The sequence below is a fragment of the Periophthalmus magnuspinnatus genome, chromosome 23, assembly GCF_009829125.3.
Source record: "Periophthalmus magnuspinnatus isolate fPerMag1 chromosome 23, fPerMag1.2.pri, whole genome shotgun sequence".
Classification (NCBI taxonomy): Eukaryota; Metazoa; Chordata; class Actinopteri; order Gobiiformes; family Gobiidae; genus Periophthalmus; species Periophthalmus magnuspinnatus.
Window position 1 is genome coordinate 12,309,951 of NC_047148.1, and position 25,169 is coordinate 12,335,119.

General features: G+C 39.4%; 1 protein-coding gene across 13 annotated transcripts in view; it reads right to left on the bottom strand.

Annotated features, from left to right (window-relative positions):
* Window positions 1–83: 83 nt before the first annotated feature.
* Window positions 84–25,169, bottom strand: part of magi2a (membrane associated guanylate kinase, WW and PDZ domain containing 2a) — a 152,927-nt gene continuing 127,841 nt past the window's right edge. For 3 of the 13 annotated variants that reach the window (XM_055231992.1, XM_055231996.1, XM_055232001.1), the window contains 13 exons: window positions 24,411–25,091; window positions 19,178–19,209; window positions 15,747–15,948; window positions 14,663–14,704; window positions 14,463–14,578; window positions 14,052–14,244; window positions 11,619–11,867; window positions 10,319–10,504; window positions 8,836–9,046; window positions 7,781–7,985; window positions 6,978–7,130; window positions 4,528–4,666; window positions 84–2,495 (listed from right to left, as the gene is read on the bottom strand). In XM_055231992.1, coding sequence (XP_055087967.1) covers window positions 1,840–2,495; window positions 4,528–4,666; window positions 6,978–7,130; window positions 7,781–7,985; window positions 8,836–9,046; window positions 10,319–10,504; window positions 11,619–11,867; window positions 14,052–14,244; window positions 14,463–14,578; window positions 14,663–14,704; window positions 15,747–15,948; window positions 19,178–19,209; window positions 24,411–25,091 — 3,065 coding nt within the window. In that variant the 3' untranslated portion in view covers window positions 84–1,839. Of the gene's footprint in view, window positions 2,496–4,142; window positions 4,254–4,527; window positions 4,667–6,977; window positions 7,131–7,780; window positions 7,986–8,835; window positions 9,047–10,318; window positions 10,505–11,618; window positions 11,868–14,051; window positions 14,245–14,462; window positions 14,579–14,662; window positions 14,705–15,746; window positions 15,949–19,177; window positions 19,210–24,410; window positions 25,092–25,169 lie in introns of all 13 variants that reach the window. The other 10 variants (XM_055231993.1, XM_055232004.1, XM_055231994.1 and 7 more) reach the window with 8 other exon arrangements.

Below are 25,169 nucleotides of genomic sequence, written 5' to 3' on the forward strand. Positions count from 1 at the left end.
AGCCCTCATGTGGCCATCCTGGGTATTACTGTGGTAAAACTAATTTAAATTGAGGGAACAGGCCCTGATATACATGAAACACATTTTATATGCTGTGTCAAGTTTTTATTTTTTACACTTTTCTTTCAGAATATTATACAGGTAAACAAGATTTCTGCAAAAGTTAATATATCCACATGTTGCTTTCATAAAAAATAGTTGCTCCACATATAGTCTTTGTGTCCATCAATAGTATAATAAGTCATATTTATAGAGATATTTGTTAGGTCTAGACATTGCTATAGGACAACACAGTGATGCTGAGATGCTGGAGTGTCAACACACAATTCCAGATACTTTTTTTTAGTTGTATATAAACTAACAAACCTTTTGGCTGTATGGCAGCTCAAATATGGACAGCAATGAGTTGTGCGAATGCTAACAAATATAGACTTTTTTCTGTTTCACACAGAAGTAACAAACATACATTTCTATTAAGCTGATGATGGCAGGTGCTACCTTTTGTCTGAAATGTTGCATTTGGTTTAAGTCTAGTGAAATTTCTCTGCACGCTGCTCCTTTATGACAGAGGGCATGAACCATTGTGCCATGACATGGACAAACCCAACAAATCCAATCCAAAACCTTGTGCTTCAAAGTCACTTGGTCAGTTCCTCAAATCCATCAATGCATTTTCATAATGAGATGTGAGAAAAATACTAAATTTGATGAAGTAAATGTACTTGTTTTTTATATTCAATTGCCAATACATTTTTCAGGTGTGAACTGCATACTATAGAATATAACCTTAATGCATGGAGATCCGTATAAATTCACACTATTAAACTTACACAAAGGTTGGAAAATCAGATGTTTTTACTATGTTAACAGCTAAAATTATAGTTAATTAGAGGTTTCAAATTATCCGTAATTATTTGGTCTTGTTTTTGGTGCAAAATCAGCTCTGAGCTTAAACATTGTTACATATATTTATTTAAATTCTTAATAAAATGTTAGTGTCAGAACTCTGTAATAAAACTATAATGATTTGAAATGAGGCTCTTTCCACATAAAAACTCTGTTAATGCGATATATCTAATACTCAATTTAAAAAATACAGTATATTTTTTTACCAACTGTGTAGTCAGTCTTATAGCAGCCGGTCTGAAATGTTGCAGAGTCTCAAAACTTGTCTAAGGCACTCTGCCCAACTTCATTACCACTGATTGCTTTGACACTTAAAAGCAGAAATGATGGATTGAGTCGACAGTCCCACTAAAATACACACGGTTCACACAAACAGTGCAGTCTGCAACCACAGTTTTTGAACCCAGCAAACTACGGCCTCAAAATCAGCTAAGTTTAATGTGTGAACCCCATTGTCAATTTGTTCATTTAAAGGTGATCTTATTTACAAATGATGCCACATATGCATTTATTATATCTATCTCTATTATGGTCTGATGTTCAAGAAAGTTCAGGCCCACCCAGTCAGTTAAGGCAAAGTTCTGTTGTTCTTCCAACTTCAAATCCTTCTTTTATAAAATAGACTCCACTATGTAGATAAAAAACTCCACGAGTGACTGACAGTTCTGCCACTCCAGTTAAAAAGTTGCTTATAGTTTGCATCTTGCCAACAACTGCACACATTCTTCTGATCCCATTTGTGAAAACATCAATGGTTTTCCAGTTTTAAGGTGGTAGGTGTAAAATCTCTAAAATAATTTAAAGGTGTCATAAATAAAAGGTTCTTTGAAAACATGTCCCCCTCAGTTTGACTTTGAGTACCCAACAAAAAGTAAGTTTCAATTAGGTAGTTTGATCTGTAGTTCAAAAGATGCTCCGGTCCACATAGTGCTGTTATCTGCTCAGCGTAGACGTGCCTGACCGCAGTGTGCTGGGCAGCTTGTCTGATCCAGGAATCTTCCAGGGCCCAGGGGAGACTGTGGCCTTTCTACCTGAGGCGCTGCTGCTGTTTGTGGTCGTGCTCTTTGGGGGTAGGACTGGACGGCTCTCCCCCAACCCTCTATCCAACTCCCTTATCTTCTTATGGTCCAGGTCAGTTCCACTGCTGTAGTGCTCCATGTTGCCATTACCATTAGTGTGGGGCAGCTTGGTCCCTCCTGGAGAGTATGCAGGCGCTCTATTGTCCTTTACACTTCTCTCCTTTGAACGCCCACGGGTGCTTTTCGTCAGTTTTGGCCCCATTCGGCACCCATCGTGTGTGCCTTTGTGGATGGACCTGCCACCCTCTTTCTTGGCCCGGCTGCCCCCTGCTCGTCTGCCCTGACTGCTTATCGCTTCAGGACTCAACACTTCAATGGTCTGAGGGCTCTTAGATCGCTCCGGCCTGCTGCAGGTGTCTCGAGGCATGTCCACAGGTGACAGGTAAGGGGGCTCTGGGGCAGGGACCAGATGAGATGGAGGCGATGGCATGGAAAGGCTGTCAATGGGCGGGGCTACTTCAGACAGGCTTGGGGAGGCTGTAGGGCGAACATCCCATGGGCCGGCATTGTCTGAAATAAACATGCACAGTTAAAACTGACATATAGAAATATAATCTCCAGAGGTGGGTAGTAATAAATTAATAGTAGTAGTTAGTCAATTTTACTTCTACACAAGCATTTAACATAATATTTAATATATAACTCTTAAGTCTCTCAACTTTTTCTACAAAAAAAAAAAATCAAATATTTACCATAAAAACAAAAACTTGCCTTAAAAAAGAATAACTTAAAAGATTTTTTTTTTCTACAACACATTGTAAATCCTAAATACTTAGAGTAAGATTAATATTGAATAAAAGTGGACTACACTACCCACCTCTGCTCACAAAAGCATGCACACATGCCACTGCGAAAGAAAATGCAAGATACAAGCAATACTGCAGCCATAATTCTACAACCTAAAAGCATTCACAAGAGCAGCACTATAGCAGGGCAGCCCTACTGTTAGACAGCATCAATCGGCCCTCCCATAGCTCTCCTTAAAGCCCAGGCCAATCTAAAACCTTTGGCGGAAAATCGAAAACAGGTTTAATGAAATGGATGATGTGCCCAATAGGGTGATGCCTTAGCAGGAATGAAAAGCTGAGGGGCCAAGAGGCTCTTTCCCATAAGCCTGGAGAGGTCTCTATCCAGGGCAGACACTTCACTGGACGCTCCTCCAAAACTGTGCGTTCTCACAGACTGTTAGCTTCAGTTTCTGCCTCAGTGAGTACTGGCCCCTGGGCCATCAGTCATTTTCAGTGGGCCATAGGCGGCGGACACAGTCTGGGCTACGCAAGAAGCGCCTTGAGGTCTAATTATAGCAGGACTCCCACGCACTATTATAGCAGCATGATACTATAAATATATTCTGGGTACATTTAAGAACATTTAATTTCACAGTCCCATATGTGTTTAGTAATGATAGGGCCAAATTTCAATGTAAAACATACAGCATTTTTCAAGTTATTTCAAAAGTATTTAATTTAACTGCATACATATGCAATTGGTAAAGAACTCTTTGCCATTGCATTTGTTACTTAGTGGAACAATTTAGGTCTGCACCTTTATGTGTTGTATTGTTATGTATTACTAATAATAAATAAAAACACTTGTTCTCTTAATTATTTTGAGCAGTATGCATTTCTTTGTTAAAACTTTCCTTATTTCCATATTCGTATGGCCTTGTATAATTAAAATAGTTGCATAATAAATGCTTCAAACTCATGCCTGGCCATAGTGAGAGCATATATCAAACGTTATACGCTCTAAAGGAAGCATGACAAGGCTGCTCACATAAGGTGATTAAATCCTTGGCTGGAAATAGCTGGCACAAAACAGTAAGCTAGGCAAATAAAATCACACTCCATTTCCTGTGTTTTACAACTGCGGCCTTCCACTCTAACTACTTTGTAATCAAGTTATCAAAATAGTGTTCTTCTAGCACCAGTACCGTGTAAACATTTGAATGAAAACATTATACTTAAAAAAAGTGCAGATAATTGTGCTTTGGTGGTGAATATTGTTTTAAACAAAATGCCTGTTTATTGTAGTTGAAGCACTTAAGTATAATTGTTAAGGCTGTCTTTCATGCTGCATTTACAGGTCGTCACAACACACCATGCAGGACCACAGCACAGAAACCAGAGTAGACACAAACATCTGACGGTCACAAACCGTGTCTTTAGGGTGGCCCAATAGGAGGAAATAGGGAGAGCCATGCTTGTCACTTTTCATGCACATGGAGAGACTGGAAGATACCATTCCTAAAGAAGGGGAAGTAACAACCTAGAGCAATCAATTAGTGATAGATCACTGAAATGGACAGAAGATAGTTAGTGTTAATCAGAATCAGAAGACACAATATTAGTTCCTTCATTGGGAGATTGAATGCATAAACAATAAACCTAACTATAATATTAATAAAGATACATGCTAGTAGTATGTGTAAAAGGTTAAATGAAATTAGGTTGAAAGAATAATATTTAGTTTAGATTGAAAAGTAGAGGTAATTCTTAAAAACAAACAAACAGAAAACATCTTGTTACCAGTAACTACATACCATACTCTGGGACCTGCCCGGTTCCTCGTTTGAGCAGCAGACGAACTCTCCTCCCTCCAGACTTGATCAGCTCTATTGCCCGAGCATGTGTCATGTCTCGAGTGGTCTCCCCATTAATCTCTATGATCTGGTCCCCAACCTGGAAAATAAAACATCAATGGATCAATGATACTTAAAATGACTTACATAGACTTCAATATAAAGTGTGTAATTCTATAAATATGTGATGCTCTGAAGTTTCAATTTATTCTTTATTGTTTTTGGCCTATCACATTTTTCTGTATTACAACAATAAAGACAACAATAAGGATGAAATATTCTGTAACTTTTTTAATCAGTTTAAAACTTCACTCACATTCATCTTCAAATACCAAAAGTTCATAACAACCAAGAAAAGGCGACACCTGCTGTGGACCAAAGGTTTTGAAAGTGCCAGAACAGTAACCACTAATTGGGAGTCACTGCTATAACATTCTGTTATTTTAAAAGTTTTGAATCCAAAGTTATTGGAGGATGACTTTACAAAGAGTTGAAAGTAGTCAGGAAGATGTATAATATGGAGACTGAACCAAACATTTCTTTCAAGTATATGTCATACGCCCTGCCAGCTGTGTTACCACCAAAGTGGCTGTAATGCTAAATGAATGGAAACTCACCTCCAGTACGATATGTAGGATTTATTTAAAATATTTCAGAAACATTACTTATCTGTATCCAGTTAAACTTTATTAAAAAAAATAAAAATAATAATAATACATTTTACCTCATGTTTATGTTTTGGTTTTAAAGCCCATTAGCCAATCAGAAAGTTGAATATATTTTCCTCAATTATGGCAGTTGAAACAGTTCAGTTATGCAGTAAGAGCATATGTTTTGTATGCTACCTTTAAGACAATAAAATGGAAAGATGAAAATGACAATGTAGAGCTCAGTTATTCAGAAATGTGCCTCAATTTTGAACACATCATCAAGTGGCAGCAGTAGATAAACATATTAATGCATCTTACCTCCTCCCTATCTCCCCACAGCACCATTTGCTTATCACTTCATGCAAATAACATTTTCTCATCATTATGTATTTAGCTGTGACCACTACATGACATTAGTGAGGGTCATATGCCAGTCAATGCCACTGGGGTTGACTAATGGGAAGGTTTCACAGGGAACAGAACAAAACGTGCTGACCAATTACGCTAACAAATGGACAGGGCCTGTGGTAATGGCTGGGGTAATTTGAACATCGGGAGGAGACTCCAGTGGAGAGACAGGGAGCCATTTGGTGTCATTACTGTGGTCTGAGGAGAGGTAGAAGGCAGGACAGGCCGCTCATTAATCCTCACCTCCTAACAGCAGAGGAGAACCAACTCTATCTCATCTCTAATAAAGGGGGGGCAAAGTTGAATAGCTGGCACACACTGGGATTTGCCAGACCAAGCTTAAGTTTTTATTGAGGCTTAGAGCTTAGAGTGGTAATTAAATAGACCCTGTGATTACTTTATACAATTTACTTAAAAGCTTGTACTAGGAAGAGAGCTTGTTATAGTTTACAGGGTTTTCATTTGGCTTATATGTATAGTCATAGATTCTCATATCAGCAGGAATCTTTAAACGAAGAGTGAATAAATTCAATTGAAACATTATTGCATGTATTTTAATAACGGCAGAGCTATTTCCATTCTGAAAAAAGAGCTGGGACATTATAAAAAGCAGAATTAGATAGTTGAGGACAGCAGAGCAACTACACTCTCACACTATGAGCAGACCTTGCTTTATAACCTTTAAATATTCCCCTTTCATTTTAACTGTCTGCACATCTGTCAAACCCTCTGACACTTTGTATGTGGACTTTAAGTGGAGAAGAAGAGGGATGCCCTGTTCCTCTCTCCCATATGGTGCAGGGGTCCACTGGACTTTATCATCTCCATCACCACAGGGAAAAGTAATTCCTCTCCCCAGGGCCGTTTGGCACACATTATCTCTGACAGGTTCATTACAGAAACGCATTGAAGAGCAGGCTCAGGCGATCGGGCTTAAGGACATGCAAATAAAGAAGAAGGGTTGCCGGGTAAATCTAAATTGTCAATGAACAACCTTGTAAAATACTCCATGCTGTTGTGAGGGCAGTCAGCGCATGCTTAAATACTCCTGTCTTTACAACACAAGAGTACATTAGAGTAGGAAGCTGTACTATTTCAAACATTTGGATAGTATATTAATATTATCTACCCATTAACTACCAGATTTTAAATAGTATACCTTAACTAAACATTTATCTAAATTGAAGATAAATAGGTTGGCACAATTTTTTGAACTGGACATGTACAGTGAAAAGTTGCAGTGGCAGCTTTGATAGCGTCAGACAATAAGTGTGCTACGTAAGAAACAAAGATAGAAGGCAGCTTAATTTAAAGTGTTAAAAGTTCGCAGCAATGTGCTAAAATCACACGTACCCTCATTCTCCCATTTCGGATGGCTGGTCCGTCCTCTGCCAACCGCAGCACAAAAAGGTCCATTTTATACTCTCGTCCGCCGCGAATACTGAACCCAAAGCCTTTCACACTTTTCTCTAGCTCCACCGTGAAGAAGTCAAAGTCCTGGGTGAGCTGAAACAGGCAGAGATGATAGATTAGAATAGAAGTGGATAGTGGCATAAGTTAAACAAGTGATACATAATTTATGTCAAAGAAAAAAGTAAATATGATAGTTTACAATAGTAAATATGATATTTTACAATACAACATTGGAATAGTGCCTAAAAAAATTGAAGGGTTTTTAATTTGACATTCAAATTTAAATACATTTTATGTTGAAGTTTTGAAAGTAGTGTACTCATAATCATAATTCTAAATTTGATAACATGAAAATATGTCCAAAATCCAACTAAACTGGTATTAAAACAGAAACTTAAACTGGACTAGACTGGACCTAAACAAGGACACAAATAGGAACAAACCTTATCTACATTGGGACTAAGTTGGATTTAAATCAAAACCAAACCAAGACAAGACCAAAAGCACACATAAAAAGTTGTAATGGAACCAAAACTTGTAATAAAATAAATAATAAAAAGTATCAATTTTGTAACATATCACTTTAATTGTTGACATGTCAGTAAAATGATGGATGTATTATTACATAGCCAGGAGGTCTTGGCCATGCAGGTAGCTCATAAGTAGAGAAATTTTGTTGTCCCATTCTAAAAAATGATCACATTTAATAATTTCATTGCAAGTCATAATGCAGTGTATCTCACCTGCACTGGAGGCATGCGGTAGTCTGGCATGGCATACTGCCGGTAATCGAGCAGTGGAGGGTGCCTGTACTCCAGAGTGGGAGGCTGCCTGTAGTCGGCCACTGGGGGGTGTCGGTAGTCTACAGGGGGCTGCCGGTAGTCTGTGAACGGAGGCTGTCGAATGTCTGGTTTGACATCCTGCCTCGCCTTCACCTCAGATCTGTAACTGAAGCAACAACAAAGACTTTTATTCTTCCTGATAAAACATTAGCTCTTTCATGTATATATGTTTATATGTGGGATGATTCAGAATACCACGACCAAGATAATTGACACACTTAGAATTGATGCATTGATGATAATGATGATTTGAGATGTCTGTGTAGCAAAGTAGCAAGTATAATCAAAAACAAAATAACCAACAAAGAACCTTTAACAGAATTACTGTAAACAAATGTCTATGAAATCTGTCAAAGAGTGAATCCAAAGCGCTGAGGTAAAATTGTAACATTGTAAGATTAACTAACCATTTGATTTATGTACATTTTTGTGCAATTTTAAGTCCTTCAAAGGTAATTTGGTGTTCATTGAAATAGAGATTTTTTATATTCCCTTGTGAGACATGCTACACAAACATAAAAACTGTGTTGATTTATTTTAAAATTAATTTAAATCATTAGTTCTAATAATGTACAAAGCCCATAAATGAATGGTTGATTGCCATGTTCAGAGGTGTTGTTTTTTTTAAATCAATCAATTAACTACTAACATAAGTATTCACAAATCTTATGTAGTAGCACTAGTAGTAGCAGTAGTAGTAGTAGTAGTAGTAGTAGTAGTAGTACCAGTAGTAGTTGTAATATGTACAATAAATACAGAGTGAAGAGAAAGTTTTGGATTAGGGGGTCCACTGGAGTAAATGTGGAATGTTTTCCCAACAGCGGCATAAGAGAATAGTCTATAAAATGCTTCAATGCATCTGAAAATGGAGATAGCTCAAAGTGTACCAGATGCAATTTAGGGGAATAAGCTGCAGTGATGAGACCGCCCTTAAATCTGTAATGCCTTGTACCCACCTGCCCTCATGGGGGTAACTCTGCGGTGGCGGGGCAGGTCTCACGGGACTTTGATGGGGCACTGGAGTTGACTGGCTGACACTCTCTGACCCGGGAGTTGGTTGTTGAGTGGTGGGAGTAGTAGTAGTATTTGGTTGGGTCGCAGGACTGTGTTGCTGGGCTAGAGGACTCTCCTTCTCCGAGCTGGGGGCAGAGGGGGGATTGCTGATCTCTGTGAGCCAGACAGAAAGACACAGCATGAGGAAATTGAATTACAAATGCTTTTAACCTTTATTAAGGAGGTCAGATCCTGGGTTTATTTTGTAAATCTGGGCTTTTCAAAGACTCCAACTCAAGGTTATTTTATGCATTTAGTGATGATGTACATTGTGAAGAATTTATGGTCAAAGATATGAACTAAGCCATATTGTATACATGCAGTAGACAAAATATTGGAAGGTAAGGCTGTGCAATTGACTGTCAAAGATATATCCTTAAGTCTTTTTAATTGAGAAGTTAACAGTCAAGCCTCAGTTTAGACATTGAAGAAGGAAATCTGAAGACTTTTAAAAGTCTGTGTTATTTATATTCAGGGAAAGAGTAAGGTTTAATATCAAATTAAAACTTAGTCATACGGCAAAGCCCTACTGAAAGCTGTGATAAAAAATAATTCCTACTAGCAGCAGTTATATGTTATCAAGCATTTCATAATGATCAACAAAATAGGTGTGTCATTTTGCAATTTCCACATCTGATTTGAAAACATCAATTTGCTCAGGAAAATTGTGACAACAGATATTTCTCAAGTGCCTTAGTCATATTCATGCATGAGAAAGTATCCAATTATAAATGACAATTACGTTACAGAATAGTTATCACACACATTAAACTACAATGACGTTTGTTAGCACTGGCCAAGCATTAAGTATCTATGTTAAACTGAGATTGTTATGATATGATAAGACTCACATTACTCTCAATTATGAGCAAAGACAATATTTACTGTGTCAAAGTGTACATTTATGTATCACTCAACGTTACATCGCATTTATTTGCAACATGCAATGATTCAACATAAACACTATTTTATTTATGTTTCAGACAAAAGGCTGCAAGTCGTATAGTTTTATGATTCCGCAAAGCCTGTAGATAAATTGCAGCGATTGCTTATCATTTCTGTATTGGATCCCCACAAATCTTTACATTAGTAAATGTGACATAAAAGTCACTTCACAATCTGGCAAGTTTAACAAAAACAGTATCAGATGAACTGAAATGAACTGAAATGAGCTATATCACTATGCAATAAACTAAGCAGCCCACAAGCCAATTAGGCAAATATAACATAATAAAGTAAAGCTGCAGGTCTGGTAAGAAGGCTAACTTGAGTGATTTTTTAAGTGGAAGCTATAACTCATGTCCCTTGTTAAAACATTACATTTAATAAAGATAATGAAGCTCCATCCATCACTGTTCCAGGTTGAGGCTGTGTTCACTCTCTCACCTTCCTGTGGTATGATCCTAAGCGTGACGGTCAGTCCTGCGTCTTTGATCAGTTTGACGATTTCTGCATGCGGCATGTTGACAATCGACTGAGAGTTCACTGCCAGGATCCGGTCTCCCACCTTTAGCTTACCGCTGCGATCTGCCGGACTGCCCTCGATGATGCGCCCAATTTTATGCGGCACAGCTGTGGAGATCGAACGCAGCACTCAGTCAGCGGGTGAAAATACAATCACAAGAAGCAGACGATGAAGTCTCTCTTTTTCCTGTTAACACTAGCTCACTGACTATTTCTCTATCATTTTGCTGCTCACTCCAGGCTTATGTAAGACTTCCAGTTTTTTTCATGCATGTGTGGGCGAAGTGCTGATGCTTACAGCCACACACCAGAGATGTTTGTGAGTGACATGCTGTGGGAGGGCATGTATAATTGAGGAGATAAAATGAGAGGTGCTTCACTTCAAATTGAGCTATGGCCTCTTCTTCTGCTTAATTCAGCCTCCTGTTGTGACACTTGTAGATTACCTGCTAGGTTACACATGCACTGTGCTTTGAAACAAGACAAAGTAGCTGTAATTGGATCTGAACAGATTTTTTTCTACCAATTCTGAAAACAAGATTCTTTATGTAAGCATCTCCCTTGTGACCTATTCTTGAGCCACATACAAATCTACAGTTAGTTGTATATCAAAGCTATGTTGAAATTTGATGTAGCATGATTTCACACAGACATTATGATAACTGACAGGTGAAGCTGTTTGTGGGATATGTGATAGGCAGGGACTCAACTCCAGTCTGTCAATTACAAAATGCCCAGGGCCAAACTGTCATTGAAAGACACGGGTAAATGCTGGTATCCTCAAAACTACAGCTTTTGTGCAGAGTTCCTTGTGTGTAAAGGCTGGACAATAGTATGAAGTAGATATATAATATATCATATTGCTGAAGAAACTTTAAGATAGTTCTAAATCGAAAGTTGTCACCATTATTTTTGGATGATAATCTATGTTTTTATCAAACCATGTAAGTCATTAGCCTTATCTGTCAGGACTAGTTTCCTACTCTATTAATAAGTTCCAGTTTCCTGTTTATAGGGACCATTTTGAGTACCTGACTACTATAAATATCTCTTTTCTGTTTAAATATCGCAAAGAGATGCTTCCTCTCATATGGACTGGTGTTAGACATGTGCATATTGAGTCACACGTGTATTGTATAGTGAAAAAGTTACATTATATTGAGTACTGTTGTATCTTTACTATTGTTACCTGTTGACCCAAATAAAGTATTAGTTTTCTTACTGTTGGTGGCTGCAGCTTCTGGTCTATTGAGCGAGCTGATGATAACGAAACCAAAGCCCTCGCTCTCCTTCCTGTTGATGATGACATCGTGCGGCTGTGAGTTTTGATTGGGTCCGTCTGGAGTGGAGCTGAGGCCCGTGGAGGAGTTAGGAGCCTGAATGCTGTTCCCATACGTGAAGTCACTGCGGGGGGAGCTGTGCTGAGTGGACACAGAGCCAGAGCTGCGACCATTTTCCGCACAAGGCTCACCTGAAAGAGGAGGAATATATTTACTCCAAGAGAACCGGAGGGATGGAAAATAACACAAGCCTTTAGTGTCTCCAAATGGAGAAATTTGTCTTGGACATCAGCAGTATAATGAAAAAAGACAACATCCAAAATTTCATACAAGGTACAGTTTGAAAAAAACTAATTTGTAAAAAGATATATGAAGAAACTAAAAGTAATATGAGTTTTAGACAATGTCACTCTAGTTGTTAGTGGAAAAGGTGACATGTAATAGCCTGAGAAGAATCCTAAGACGAATAATTTGAAGCTGACATTTTGCTTTGCCATTACCAATTTAGACACGCAGTGGAGATGTACCACAGACAGTGTTGACAACTCTTCTCCCCTATAATTATTTTCTTTTAGGTCTTCTTTTATCCTGAATGTTTTATGAGATAAAGCTATAATAAATTCAAATAGGCTTTACCTTTTAAACATGTAAATGATTTGTCTATAACATCTGACTAAAATGCAACTCTGGAACATCATCACTAAGGAATAATGGCTATGAACAGTAAAAGCTATTTACCAACTAGGTGCAGACATAAATGAGCTGAGAGCATAGTTTGACAGTTCATACAAGTGCTGGTGTTACAATTAGGATAGAAACAGTGGCGGAGTTAGGAAGTTGGGGACCCTATAATATTTATTGTCTGTTTTTCCCCATTGTTCTTGAGATGCGCACATCTATATTTGTTTGAATTATGGTGAACTGGAAACTTCAATTTCTAGAATCTTATTTAAATAGTTACGTACTAGATAACCAGGACAAGGACACAGTAACCCTGTCTTGTACGTATATACGTTTAGATCATGTTTTAACCCAGGCATATTTATTGACTTTTTCATATCGAGCCAGAGAGTTCTAAATTCTGATAGCAAAACCAGGACCAATTTGATGCAGACAATTTACACTTAATAAAGAATGTGGACTTTGAACTAGCTCTAAGACAAAACAAGAAACACTTGAGCTACATTTGAGGACTCTCCTCCTGTATGAAATAAAACTCAGTGGGGATTAGGTTTTCACCTCACAGTTTTCATCCTAAACTGTGCACAAAGCACATCTTGTTACAGACGCACATGGCTAATTTGCATATCAATATACCAAAAACTCTTTGAAGTTGTGGTAAACTTCTTAAATGTGCTTTGGCATTTGTTCCGTTCATTTCCCCTTCAGTTCAGAAGTACGCAGACAGAGGAGTGTGTGTATTTCTGCCCCGCGCTGCTGCTGTCGCATAAAGATGCACAGGGAGAGAGAGGGACGAGTCAGATCCAAATAAATGCGCTCAAGCCTGTCAGTGTAAGGGTTGAAAGTTCGAGGAAGGGAAGATTAAATATCAAAAAGTACACAGCTTGAACCAGAAAAAAATTAAGTGTCTTAAGCGTTAAGTGTTTCAGTCTAGACTTTTTTTTTTTTTTTTTTTTTTTTTTTTTTTTTTAAATGGGACTACTTTTCTGTGTGTAAGGTTTGGCAGCTTGTCATCTCCCTGCCTCCCGGTCTGATTATTGTGTAGGTACAAACAATGGACAATATCCACAAACAGCAACATTTTGGGGGCGTGGGTCATTTATGTGTGAATACTCAGAGTTAATATGCAGGTAATTAAAATGCATTCAACACATTCACTGCTCATTCACATATCGTGTTCGTCTAAAAGTGGACCAGAACAGTGATTCTATGAATAGACTTTTTGATGAGTAGCTGTGGCTTAAGTGAAAATAAACTTTGAAAAGTATAATCAAGGGAGAGCTTCAGCCTGCCTCACCACACAGACATCCTCACGCCTCTCCAAAGAGATGGATCAGACAATCAGATTTTATTTTGATACAAAGTCGTGGGCCCTAGTCGGCCACCTACTCTTGCCTAATGGTAGTGCCGCCTCTGGATTTAAGTAAAGGGAACACATGAAGCTATGCTAGAGTCAGGATATTGTCTTGGTTGAGCCGAAAAGGTCAATGTCAATAATTAAGTGACATGGTACCATCTGAGGCTGGGGAGTATTTGGTCTTTGCAAATGTAAAAAAAAAAAAGTCCAGGTTTTTCATGTATATATCCAGTCTCCAGTCCAACTGTTAAACCTTATGTATAGGCAATGCATTTTATTTTAAGTGTCCATGTCTGTGGCAAATCAAACATATTCTGAAAAGCTGAATTAAAAGTACCTGCGGGTTGCACTCTTCTCCTGATGACCATGTTGACCTGTCCATTGCGAGCAGCACCATGCATCAGGTCAATGACGTATCTGTGTGGCTTCCCCATCACCGGGATCCCGTCTACAAACAGCAACTCATCACCAGGACGCAAGCGCCCATCCACATCGGCTGGACTCTTCTCAATGATTGCCCCAATCAAAATCTGTTATCAAACACACACTGTTATAGACAAAGAAAGCTGTTCGATTTTCTTACAATGAGTGTTAGCAGGGCTGTTAATACAGTACATTCACAGTACAACAGACAATAACGCAGTCATATCATCAAAAGCTCAGGGACAAATGCTAGCGGTGGTTAAATAGCATGTATTTTGTTAGAGGCAGAAAGTGACAGGGTTTCCACGCCCATCGCCATACGAGCCTTCTCACGTGTCTCTGGACTCACAGGCTGTCCCGCCTCTTCCCCGCCCAGCACCCGAAAACCAAACCCAGACTTCTGCCGCCGGAGGTGCACCTCGATGTCCTGGTACTCCACCCCTGAAATGTCATAGATTAATTCACATTATGATTCACGTTTCTGATAACTATAGGGCATTATGCAGGACTTCATTTCTGGTTTACCTGAAGAGTCCATTGTATAAACAGACTTCGATTGGTTGGGCTCTAGAAAATAAGAGTCATAAAGAAGAACAAATAAACAAATATTTTATTTCCACTGACAATGCACAGAGTTAGCGAAAGCCTGAGAAAACAAGGCCTAAGAACAAGGCAAAAAGGCACTGGCTCAGCATTACTGTCAGTGCAGAGTATCAGCATCATCTATAAAAGTCATGAAGTGCTTACAGCATGTAATACACCCGCCTTATTTACAGTATTGTGTGAGACGCACCCACTGATCTGTAATCAGGGGGTTCAACAACTTCATGATTTGCAAAGTAGCAAAATGAAGTCAAGCACAGACAAGGTGGCAAATGAGAAATTGATTCCAATTGTATCCCCTATAATGGCACAGAGGCTCTGCTGGGACCCAGTGGGAATGATGGGAAAGAAATTCATGGTATTCATGAGAGAGAAGAGTGAGGCTTCTTCCCACAGAAACCCCATACAGTGCTGTGTCCAGGCAACATTTAAAGATATTATTATGTTTCAAAGTGTATCTGACAAGTCATCAACCTTATGTCTGTGGAACTGAAAACTCAATTTGATGTACCATCTCTATTCTAAACTACCCAGAACCATAATCTTTAAAAGTAGCAACAACCAATATGTCATTCACAAGTCAGGTATGCGGAAATACTTAAACTGTCCAATTAGACTCAGGAGCAGTTACAAATGATATAAAAATATAATATACTAAAATAGAAACTTCTATGACTTGTATCTGACAGTCATCAGCCTTATGTGTATAACTGAAAACTCTATCTACCATCTCTATCGTTGTATTGTTAACAACCCAGAACCATACTCTTTAAAAGTAGCAACAACCAATATGTCATACACAAGGGAGGTATGTGGAAATAATTAAACAGGCCAATTAGACTCAGCTACAAATGATATAAAAATACAATATACTAAAATAGAGACTTCCTGACAGTCACAGCTGTTTGAGAACAATCATCAAAAAACAACCCATCTGTTTGAACCAAAACATTTATAGAAAATCGCAGCACCTTGAATCCTGTATTTGCTTCAGTCTTGTACTTACGCCTATTCTCATAGATAGACCTGGACTTCTCATAAAGGTCATAGGGGTCAGGTTTGGCCAGCACCAGGGCCTCAGAGGCTGTCTCGGGAACTGAGCCTCTGTGTAGTTGCAGAGGAGGGAAGAAGGGAGCGCTGTGGGAGATAATAGGGGCAGATAGGCTGGTCTGAGCAGGGCTACTCTGGGACTCCCATTGATCCAGGACCTGCAAAGCATAGCAGCATGAAGGGGTCAAATCTGCAATACAGCCATAAAAGTAGAAGCATATTGACTATGGAAAATGTGTCACAAACCATGTATACAATATAACCCGGTGGTTAGAGAAGTTAGTTATTGAGGAATCTAAACAAGGCAATACCCTAAACATGCCCCCTTACAAAAGGCTTATATCTATGAGGCAGCAGAAGACAGAAAATAGAGAGACACAATGACACAGAATGTCAAAGCATTCACTCACATTCATCCACTATAAAGCAACTTCCCCCCAGTCAGTCAAGTCCCCAGTCAAGTTATTACTACCAGAGAACCCATGGTAACATAGGGATGACTGATTACAAAATTTGATGTTTAAACAATACATAAACAAAACAGGTTATAGGAGGTCAGATAAAGTGGATTTGCATGAAAGCCAATTATATGTTAGGCCACAGAAACGTGCTGTCACCGTGGGAGACGACAGTAACAGTTTTGATGACACCGGTCCCTCAGAGCGGCAGCCTTGATGTGTCAGATAGAGCCGGCTGCCAAAGTCACGACTCGACACGGAGCAGATTCACAAGATGAGAGGCTGACATGTCAAATGACTGAAGAGCTCACCCAGGGAGGGCACGAGCTGGAGGCTGAAATTGGCTGGAAACTTGTTTTAATATTGGTATTTTATATTCAAACATACATAAATATAATCACGATTCCAACTTTATTGTATATTTTTTACTATATCTGCTTGGCAATCTGTCCTGGACATGACTGAAATAATTTTGAGCTTGCATGGGTAAACTTCTTCTATTGGGTTTAACATCCATTACAAACATTTATTATTATGTATTACTTACTACACAAAAAGAGTTCATGTGTCTACAATATTTTATGGTAAGTTTGCATGTTGTATATTTAAATCTAGGTCATAAAAACAATTTTCCACACACTCTTCCTCTCATATCCCCCCTGCTGACACATTAATGGAAATTAAACCAATATTAACTTTAGAATGGGTGCAGCAAATGGTCAAATGGGACTATTAACAGAGCAGCAATGCTGTTTAATTTAATGTCCAACAATTAAAATATTACAGTATAAAAAGACATAAAGGCTTGAACTTTGGGGCCAGATTTGTATAAAAGTGGCTACATTGAGAACAATAGATATTTCATGTAGTGCGCAGTGCATTGTTTGTGATCTGGAATGAGGGTAATAGCTCTGTCAATGGGACCGGGTCAGGGGCTGGTCAGAGCAGAGCCAGGAGGATGTCCAGCCGTGAAATGGATTACGCACACAGCCGCACACAGTCGCACACAGTCGCACACACAGGCATACACAGGCATACACACAGTTGCACACACAGTTGCACACACAGCTACACACACAGGCGCACACACAGCTGCACACACAGGCGCACACACAGCTACACACACAGGCGCACACACAGCTGCACACCCAGGCGCACACATGTGCAGACACAGGTGCTCACATACACAGGCACACACAGCTGCACACACAGCTGCACACAGGCGCATGTACAGCTGCACACAGACGCACACAGTTACACACAGCTGCACATGCAGGCGCACACAGGCGCACGTACAGCCACACACAGAGGCGCACACAGCCACGCACACACAGCCGCATACAGGTGCACACACAGGCGCACAAAAAGGCGCGCACACAGCCACACACACAGCCGCACACAGCCGAGGACAGGCACACACACAGCCGCACAGAGGGGTACACAGCCACACGCAGTCGCACACAGGGGCACACAGGCAAACACAGCCGCACACAGGGACACACAGCCGCGCACAGGGGCACACAGCCGCAAACAGCCACACACAGGGGCACACAGAGCTGCACACAGGCACACAGAGGTGCACACAGGTACACACAAGCGCACACAGGCGAACACAGCAGCACACAGGCGCACACACAGGCGCACACAGGTGTACAGATGAACAGAATGAGCGAGGCACTGGTGTGTAGGCAAATACACAGTCTGAACAAATTTTATCTAAGGGGATGTTTTGATCAGTCCCAGGGCCCAACAGACAAAAGCAGAGCTAAACAGGACTTTTAACAATGGACTTTCAGAAGCACTACTGAACAACTATTTGGGATTTAAAGTGGAAATAAAATAAAGGTTAATAAAAATTAGTTTTATTAAATGACAATGACATTTAGTCATGCTAAAGCAACACACACAGTGTACTTGAAGCATTATACTCCTCCCTTTACATTAAAAAATTAGGATTGCATGATATTGCAAATGATTGCGATATACAATATGGATATTAAGTACTGTGATTTTAATCTACTTTTTTCACAATAATTTCAGTTATTTAAAAAAAAGTGTCAAACTGTTTCTAAATAAAAACGTAATAAAATCAGTAGAGATAGACCGATATATCAGGCTGATATTTGCCCTTTTAGTGTATTGGCTATCGGCATTAAATCTCCACCAGAGGCCGATATTTGGTTTGTGCTCACCAACTACCTAAAAATATGTAAAAAGCTTCATTTGAAACCTTTAATCCAAAGAGCACACTGCACAAAATGTGACTACATTTCTCTGATCCAGTTTCTATTGAAACAGGGTAGTGGGCGAGTTTGTAATAAATTAAAATGATAAACTTTGGGGGAGATAATCCAAACCGGCCAATCATGGCATTCATTTTAATCAAACAGTAAATTCAGATGGATGACTTTGATGCTACTGTGATGTATTTAATTACTTTTTATATATTTTTCATATTTTATTTCTACAAATTTTATTTTTACAAATGATCCAAACTGTTAGAACTGGCTTGTTGATTTATATATAAGAGTAATTGAGATATAAACTTAAATAAAATGAAAAGAGGATTTGGTGTCACTCAAAGGTACACAAATTGAAGCACTTGAGCTAGAGCTGAATTCATCGGTGACATTGACAGTGAGCGTGAAGTCGTGAATCAGCTTTGACTCCAATAACAGTCTTCTCGACTAGTTTTGAGAGCCATCTTTGACCTATCCACTGACGATGATTTAGAGAGATCAAAAGGACTGACTAATGTGACGTGCACAAAGTATTAGTATGGAAAACATGACAGCTACCTCTAAAGTTAGTGAAAAATACAGTGCTATTATTTGTAAGAACACTACAGAAGCAGCCAGAAAAACTACATACTAAGAAGTTAAAAGCAGAAATTTGGACAGTTTAGTATTTTAGAGGCAGACGTTGTTACCTGCTTTGTGGTCTTCCAGGGGGAATAGTAACCTGCAGTGTTGAAAAAGCAAAAAAAATAAATTCAGACTCAAAACAATTACGAGGTGACAAATGATAACCAGCTTGAACATAAATCAGCAGAAGAAAAAATGAAACAGATATGTACAAACAAAATGTCAAGGTCAATAACTACAAAAGAGAGTAGGAAGAAAGGGTAAATCAATATCTTGAAACCAAATGCCATTTTATTGTATTGTTACTCGAAAGCCTCTGAATCTATTATGTAATACAAATCCTAACAAATGGCATGATGTATTGCGTATTCCCTCTGCGTCAAGGTGTCTGGGTATAAAGGTTATGATTCACAAAGCTCTCAACACAGGATTTGAGGATGCTTAGGGGGGATCACTTTAACTATACCTTACAATAAACAGGCTGTTCTTTCTGATACACTGCAGCAGAAAAGGGCACCCATACTGCGCCACAATCTCCTTTATCTTCCAATGACCTTTAGAAACTAAGCCACTTCTGCTGTTTACAGTAAAGTGCTAAATGACAACGCGCACAAATCAGCTCAGCTCCTGAAAAATGGCGGGTTCGACTTCTACATCGAACGTTGGAAATTTATGCTTCAATAAATATAGCCGGGGTGACACAAAAGCATGCAGAATGACAATGAATCAAAGTTATGTTGTCTCACTCAACCATTAATAAAGAATCCACAGCAGTACTTACAAGATCAGAGATTCTTAATTGCGTAAATGATATCCAACACGTTTGCATAATATCTATTTACTTAAATAAACTCGGGGTGGCAGTGGCTCAGTAGTGCATTAGCCAACTCATCAACCACCTTGCCTAAATTTTAATGTGGAATAAAAATATGATTAGTGGTGGTCGGCACAGATTGGCAGTCACACATCTGTCAGTCAACCCCAAGTCAACTATGGCTACATAAGACTATTACTATCATGAGTACGGGATGTAATAGATCATTAATATCATGGAATTGTAATGTAATGTAAAGCAATACATATATTTACTTACAAAAAAAATAAAGAAAATATATAAAAGTAAATAATGTTGGCAGATTTTACATGGTTTGAACATAAAAACACATACTGATATTCTAGATGCGATCTTCATCAACCTTTATTCTCTTGCTTTTACTCATGCAAGCTTAAGATTCACATTATGCAGCTACTGATATTGTATGCCAGTCGGTAACAAAAGCTTTGCGTGAAGCCATTTGTCTAACTCCACCACAGCAGACAGGTGACAGAGAATATAGAATAGAATTAAATAGGTAAACAAACATCAAGGACTGGGATATACATTCGATTAACTAAACATAATAGTGTAACAGCACAAGCGGGCTGGAGACTGAGAGATTATAAGTCACAGTTAACATGGAGTAAAGAAGGAGCTGTCCCTGGTGCTGAAAAGCTTTAAATCGAAAACTAATGACATCCATGAGCTATACTTCAACTACAATTAAGCAATATTTCAACTAAAATCTTAACTTCTAAATGGTCAGACAAGCCATAATAACATTGCGTTAATTGAATTATTTTGTTGAAGGCTACAATTAAGCCAGGACTGTAAATGCATTTTGAAAGATAAGAGAGCGAAACCTACATTCAAACATTTAAACCTTTAGGGTAACTAAATAGTCTTCTGATGTTGTGATAAAAACTAAAGAGACTAACAACTTCTATTTAAGGCAACAACTTCAGAGCTTGTAACATCAATAAAACCACTGAAGGCAACAACTTCTATCAGAAAATTTCAAAATATTTCAAGTATTTTCTTCATATTTTAAAAGTGAACGGGTAAACACATAAACAAACTAAAATCCCCACTGCTATAGTCTTTTTTCTAGGTATACCCCTTTCAGATATATTTAGCCCTGTTTTGTTATGATATGATCTGTGCGGGTTGCCCTTCATGCTGCTGTTTTTGACATCTTTCTAGGGATCCCTTTGGACCAGAGGAGCAGTCATGGCAGGGACAGCTCTGTACCTGTGAACAAGTCTGACAGACTGTGATCTATTGGCACAAACCCAAGATCATCACTCCGCTGCCTTGCTCTTCTCCCTCTTCTCTCCTCCTTTCCTTTATTTTTTCATCTTTGTTTCCAAGTTTTTCCTCTTGAACAAAACACACGCGTCCAATGGATCACTGTCTCGTTACACACCGATTCCCCGGGAGGCTCGGAGCAGCTTTCTAAATCAAACTCTCTTCTTCAACTGTTCTTTTTTTTCAAAGGAGACCTCCAGCGTTGCCCTCCAGTTATCTGTGTGCACGCTATTGATTACAGGTCAGCAGTCAAACTCAACAGCAGATTTACAGGGTACAAATTACTGCAAAACGGCTTTATGTAAGTGTTATGCCTCTTGTGCGCAGAGGGAAGTGCGAGAAAAGACGGGTGTGTAGGTGTGTGCAGAACCTCAATCAAACCATGTGGCCAATGCTTTGTGTGAACGAGTGGGCGGGTGCCAGATTGGGCAAAATGCAGCACAAACTACACAGGCATGAGTACACAGGAGCAGGTCTACAGGCTTGGTGGCTAATGACAACATAGTGTTTATACTGGTGTGGCACAGAGGACACAGCAGTGAGTTTGCATTTGTGGGGTAAATCAATGTAATTTCAAGAATGGCTTGATATGAAAATTAGGCGGAGGAAATGGGGCTCTTTGGTAAAGGTTTTTTAAATAGTACCAAAATTGCAGATACAATGGGTCTACAATTACTCGCCTACAGTCAAGCTCTTCATCATTATCAAAACTACAAAATTAAAACAATTACTTTGTCTTGATTGGTTTGCAGGCTTAGAAATCAAAGCTTTTCTTGTGCGTCCATGAATGAAGCACAAGTTACAAAAATCTATAAAGACCAAACCTTCTGGGGGCAAACTATATTGACATACAAAGCAAAAGCCGGTATTGTAACAGCAAAACTGATCACTTAATGTACGTTTCAGTATATATTTGTTTCTCTACACTAATACATAGAAGACATATATGTGGTTACTTGAAAGGCCAAGGGATGCGCATAATTATAAATGAGGATTGGTCTCTGAGCCATCCTCTCTCATATATAATATTTTATGCTGGACACTGGGGTGAGTTGTCATGGAAACACAAAGATAATAACCTGTGGGAGTTTGGGATCAGAGGGAGTGGAAATCCTTTTTTATTTTACTACCACACTTCTAAAGTCTGTGCCAGAGAGTTAAAGTATGGTTTAGTCCTGATCTGCCCTAATTCCTGTAGTAAAATATAACTTAATACAAGGGGTTTCATCATCATCCACTTCAAGGATATGCCTTATAACAGGTTTTAAGTTTGAATTGAAAAAGCAACTTGGCTGCATTGATAAAATTAATTATGGGGAGGTGGCAGTAACTGCAGTGGTCATACTTGCCAATTTTATATGGATTAAACCTTATGCTACAAACTGTATACGACTTATTGGCACAGTTAACTCACTCAAGTAGCCTATGTTTATCACCAACTATGTAAATAGCCTATATGCACGTGTATATCATCATACCTTTAAACTGAAAATAGTCCTAAGTAATCATTTAAGAAACCTAGCAAACTGTAGATAAGTGGGAAAGGCTGTGACAAGGCTTCCAGTGACACCTTGTTTGTTTAAGCACATTAGAAATACAAAGTGCTTTCCTGCTGTGGATCACTGCTCTTTGTTTATCAGTATGAAAAATAGCATTTACAAAAAGACATTTCAAAAAGTGACTGCACTCAATTTCCCCAAGGAGAACATGTCTTTGAACTTAATGAGTCTGTGTTTACGTGCAATTCTTCACATTTCAAATTAGCTATTTTGGGATTCATGTTTGACATACTAAAACTGGCAGCTGGGTGGCACTAGATTTCACTTTCACCCTGAGGACCCAGAGCTTGTCATGTCAAGGGAAATCGACACGTAACAGATGTGAGTGCGCCCTCCAGTGCTGTTGTGTCGAGGGGCTAAGCGGTTCCTTATCTGAAATAATGAGAGAAATATAGCATGTAAATAGGCCTGGCATTTTCCCCATGACAGGCTGCTCTTTACATGGCAGCTCTTGTTTGAACCCTCAAACCTCTGCAGAAGGAAGACAGATGGCACTTCACACTTTGTGCATGAATGGGAAATTATTATGTTGCTGTTGTTCATGAGATTTCTGGAAGGTTTCCTGTGTTTTTAGAGTCAAAAATGTTATCTATGCGGCTACCGACTGGTTTGCTATTAAATATGAATAATACAGGTTGTAATGTTGGTATGACTACAACCATCATTGACTACTCCAAAGATTTAGATCATAATACAAATTCTAGTCTGACAAAGGGCACAACCGTAAGTGTTCCAACTGTCGCTGACCTTAAAAGCACCCTGTTCAAAAGTTTCTGCCAGGTTTTAATAAGAGAAGCACATTGTACCAACTCACAGAGCACAAAACCAGTCTGCTGTTACTACTAGGCGAATAACAATTTGATCCACAACACCAGAGTGCACCGCATTACTGCCATTGTCAAAGGCTCAGAGAAGCACAGGGAGGAAAGCCCTTCATATCTATTTGCAGTGGTCCAAAACAGCAGAATTTTACATATACTAAGAGAGAATTAAGACAAACTGAAGTCTTTTAAATGTGCACTATGTAGAATTTCTGGTGGAGTGTGTCACCATGCAGATGTTATTCCATTGCATAACATGTTCCACACGTCTAGAGACAAAAACTTGACGCCAGTAAGTCAAGTTAGAGGTTAGTAAGAATGCATGTTTTTCAATATTTTTCTAGCAATAAAACCTGAAACTGGAAAAAATACAAGGTGTCAATGCCATACTATTAAATATTCTAGGCAAAGTAATAGTATCTTCATGAGACTTGCATGTGGCAGACCCTCCACCAGAAAGAGTTTCGTAGTGCGAAAATAGCTAATAGCATTCGAAAGCAGAGTAGAGTTCATTCAACTTCATAGTGTAGTAAAATAGCAGTCTATGTGATACGTCTTTTTTCTTCCACGTGTATCCACAACAAATGTACATATTGCCAGACAAAAATTTTAAATATCAATAAAGTTCACATGGCGCTTGTGACAACAGGACTGTGTAAGAGGTTTCTGTGGGATAGTGGTTAAAAACAGTGACAGAAAACACAAGGACACAGAAGGAGATGCATAAAGAGAAAGAGCTGCTGCTGCTGAGCCTGCAGTTTGCCCCCAATCCTACCTGCCCCATCAGTCTTACCTGTCCCGCCCCTCTGCACCACCAGGCTGGTCTCTGCTCCCACGGCACACTCCTTCAGCAGCTCCACCACCTGCGTGTGTGTAAGTGCCTGTACGGGCTGTTTGTTTATCTCCACTATCAGGTCCCCCTCACACAGACCGGGACAGCCCTGAGGCTCCAGCACCTGCTTCACCCTCTGCCCCGTAGCACTGTCTGCGATCGTGAACCCAAACCCATCCACTCCTTTCACCATGCTCAGAGTCAGGAGCTCGCCCTGCGTCGGCCCCGAAGACGCCATGGAAACACTGTCTGGTGGTGTGGTACCGGTACCAGCAGGAAGCGACCCGTCCAAATGGGTGTCACCCGGGTGTGGGGCGAGGAGCTGTTGGGTGTTCACTTGCTCTTGACTTGGATCCGTCACAAAACGCGCCGTACGGGAAAGATAGTCCAAGTAGTTGTCGTAGGTGGCTCTCCCGTTGACCACTATGGGGCGCTGTTCCATGATACCGAGCGGGGAGATGATGGTCGTGGTGGTGTTGTTGTTGGCGTTAGTGACGTCCTCTGGGTCATAGGGCAAAGGGTAACCGCGACATAAAACCATGGTGACACTCTGACCAATTGGGACGGACTGAAAAAGTTTGACAACATCTGCATGTGTGGTGCCCAGGACGCACATGTCGTTAATGTATACGATTACATCACCTAAAAAGAGAAGAAGACATTTTTAAGAATAACTATAAAGAACTTTAAAGAACACAGAATTACAGTCATACATAACTA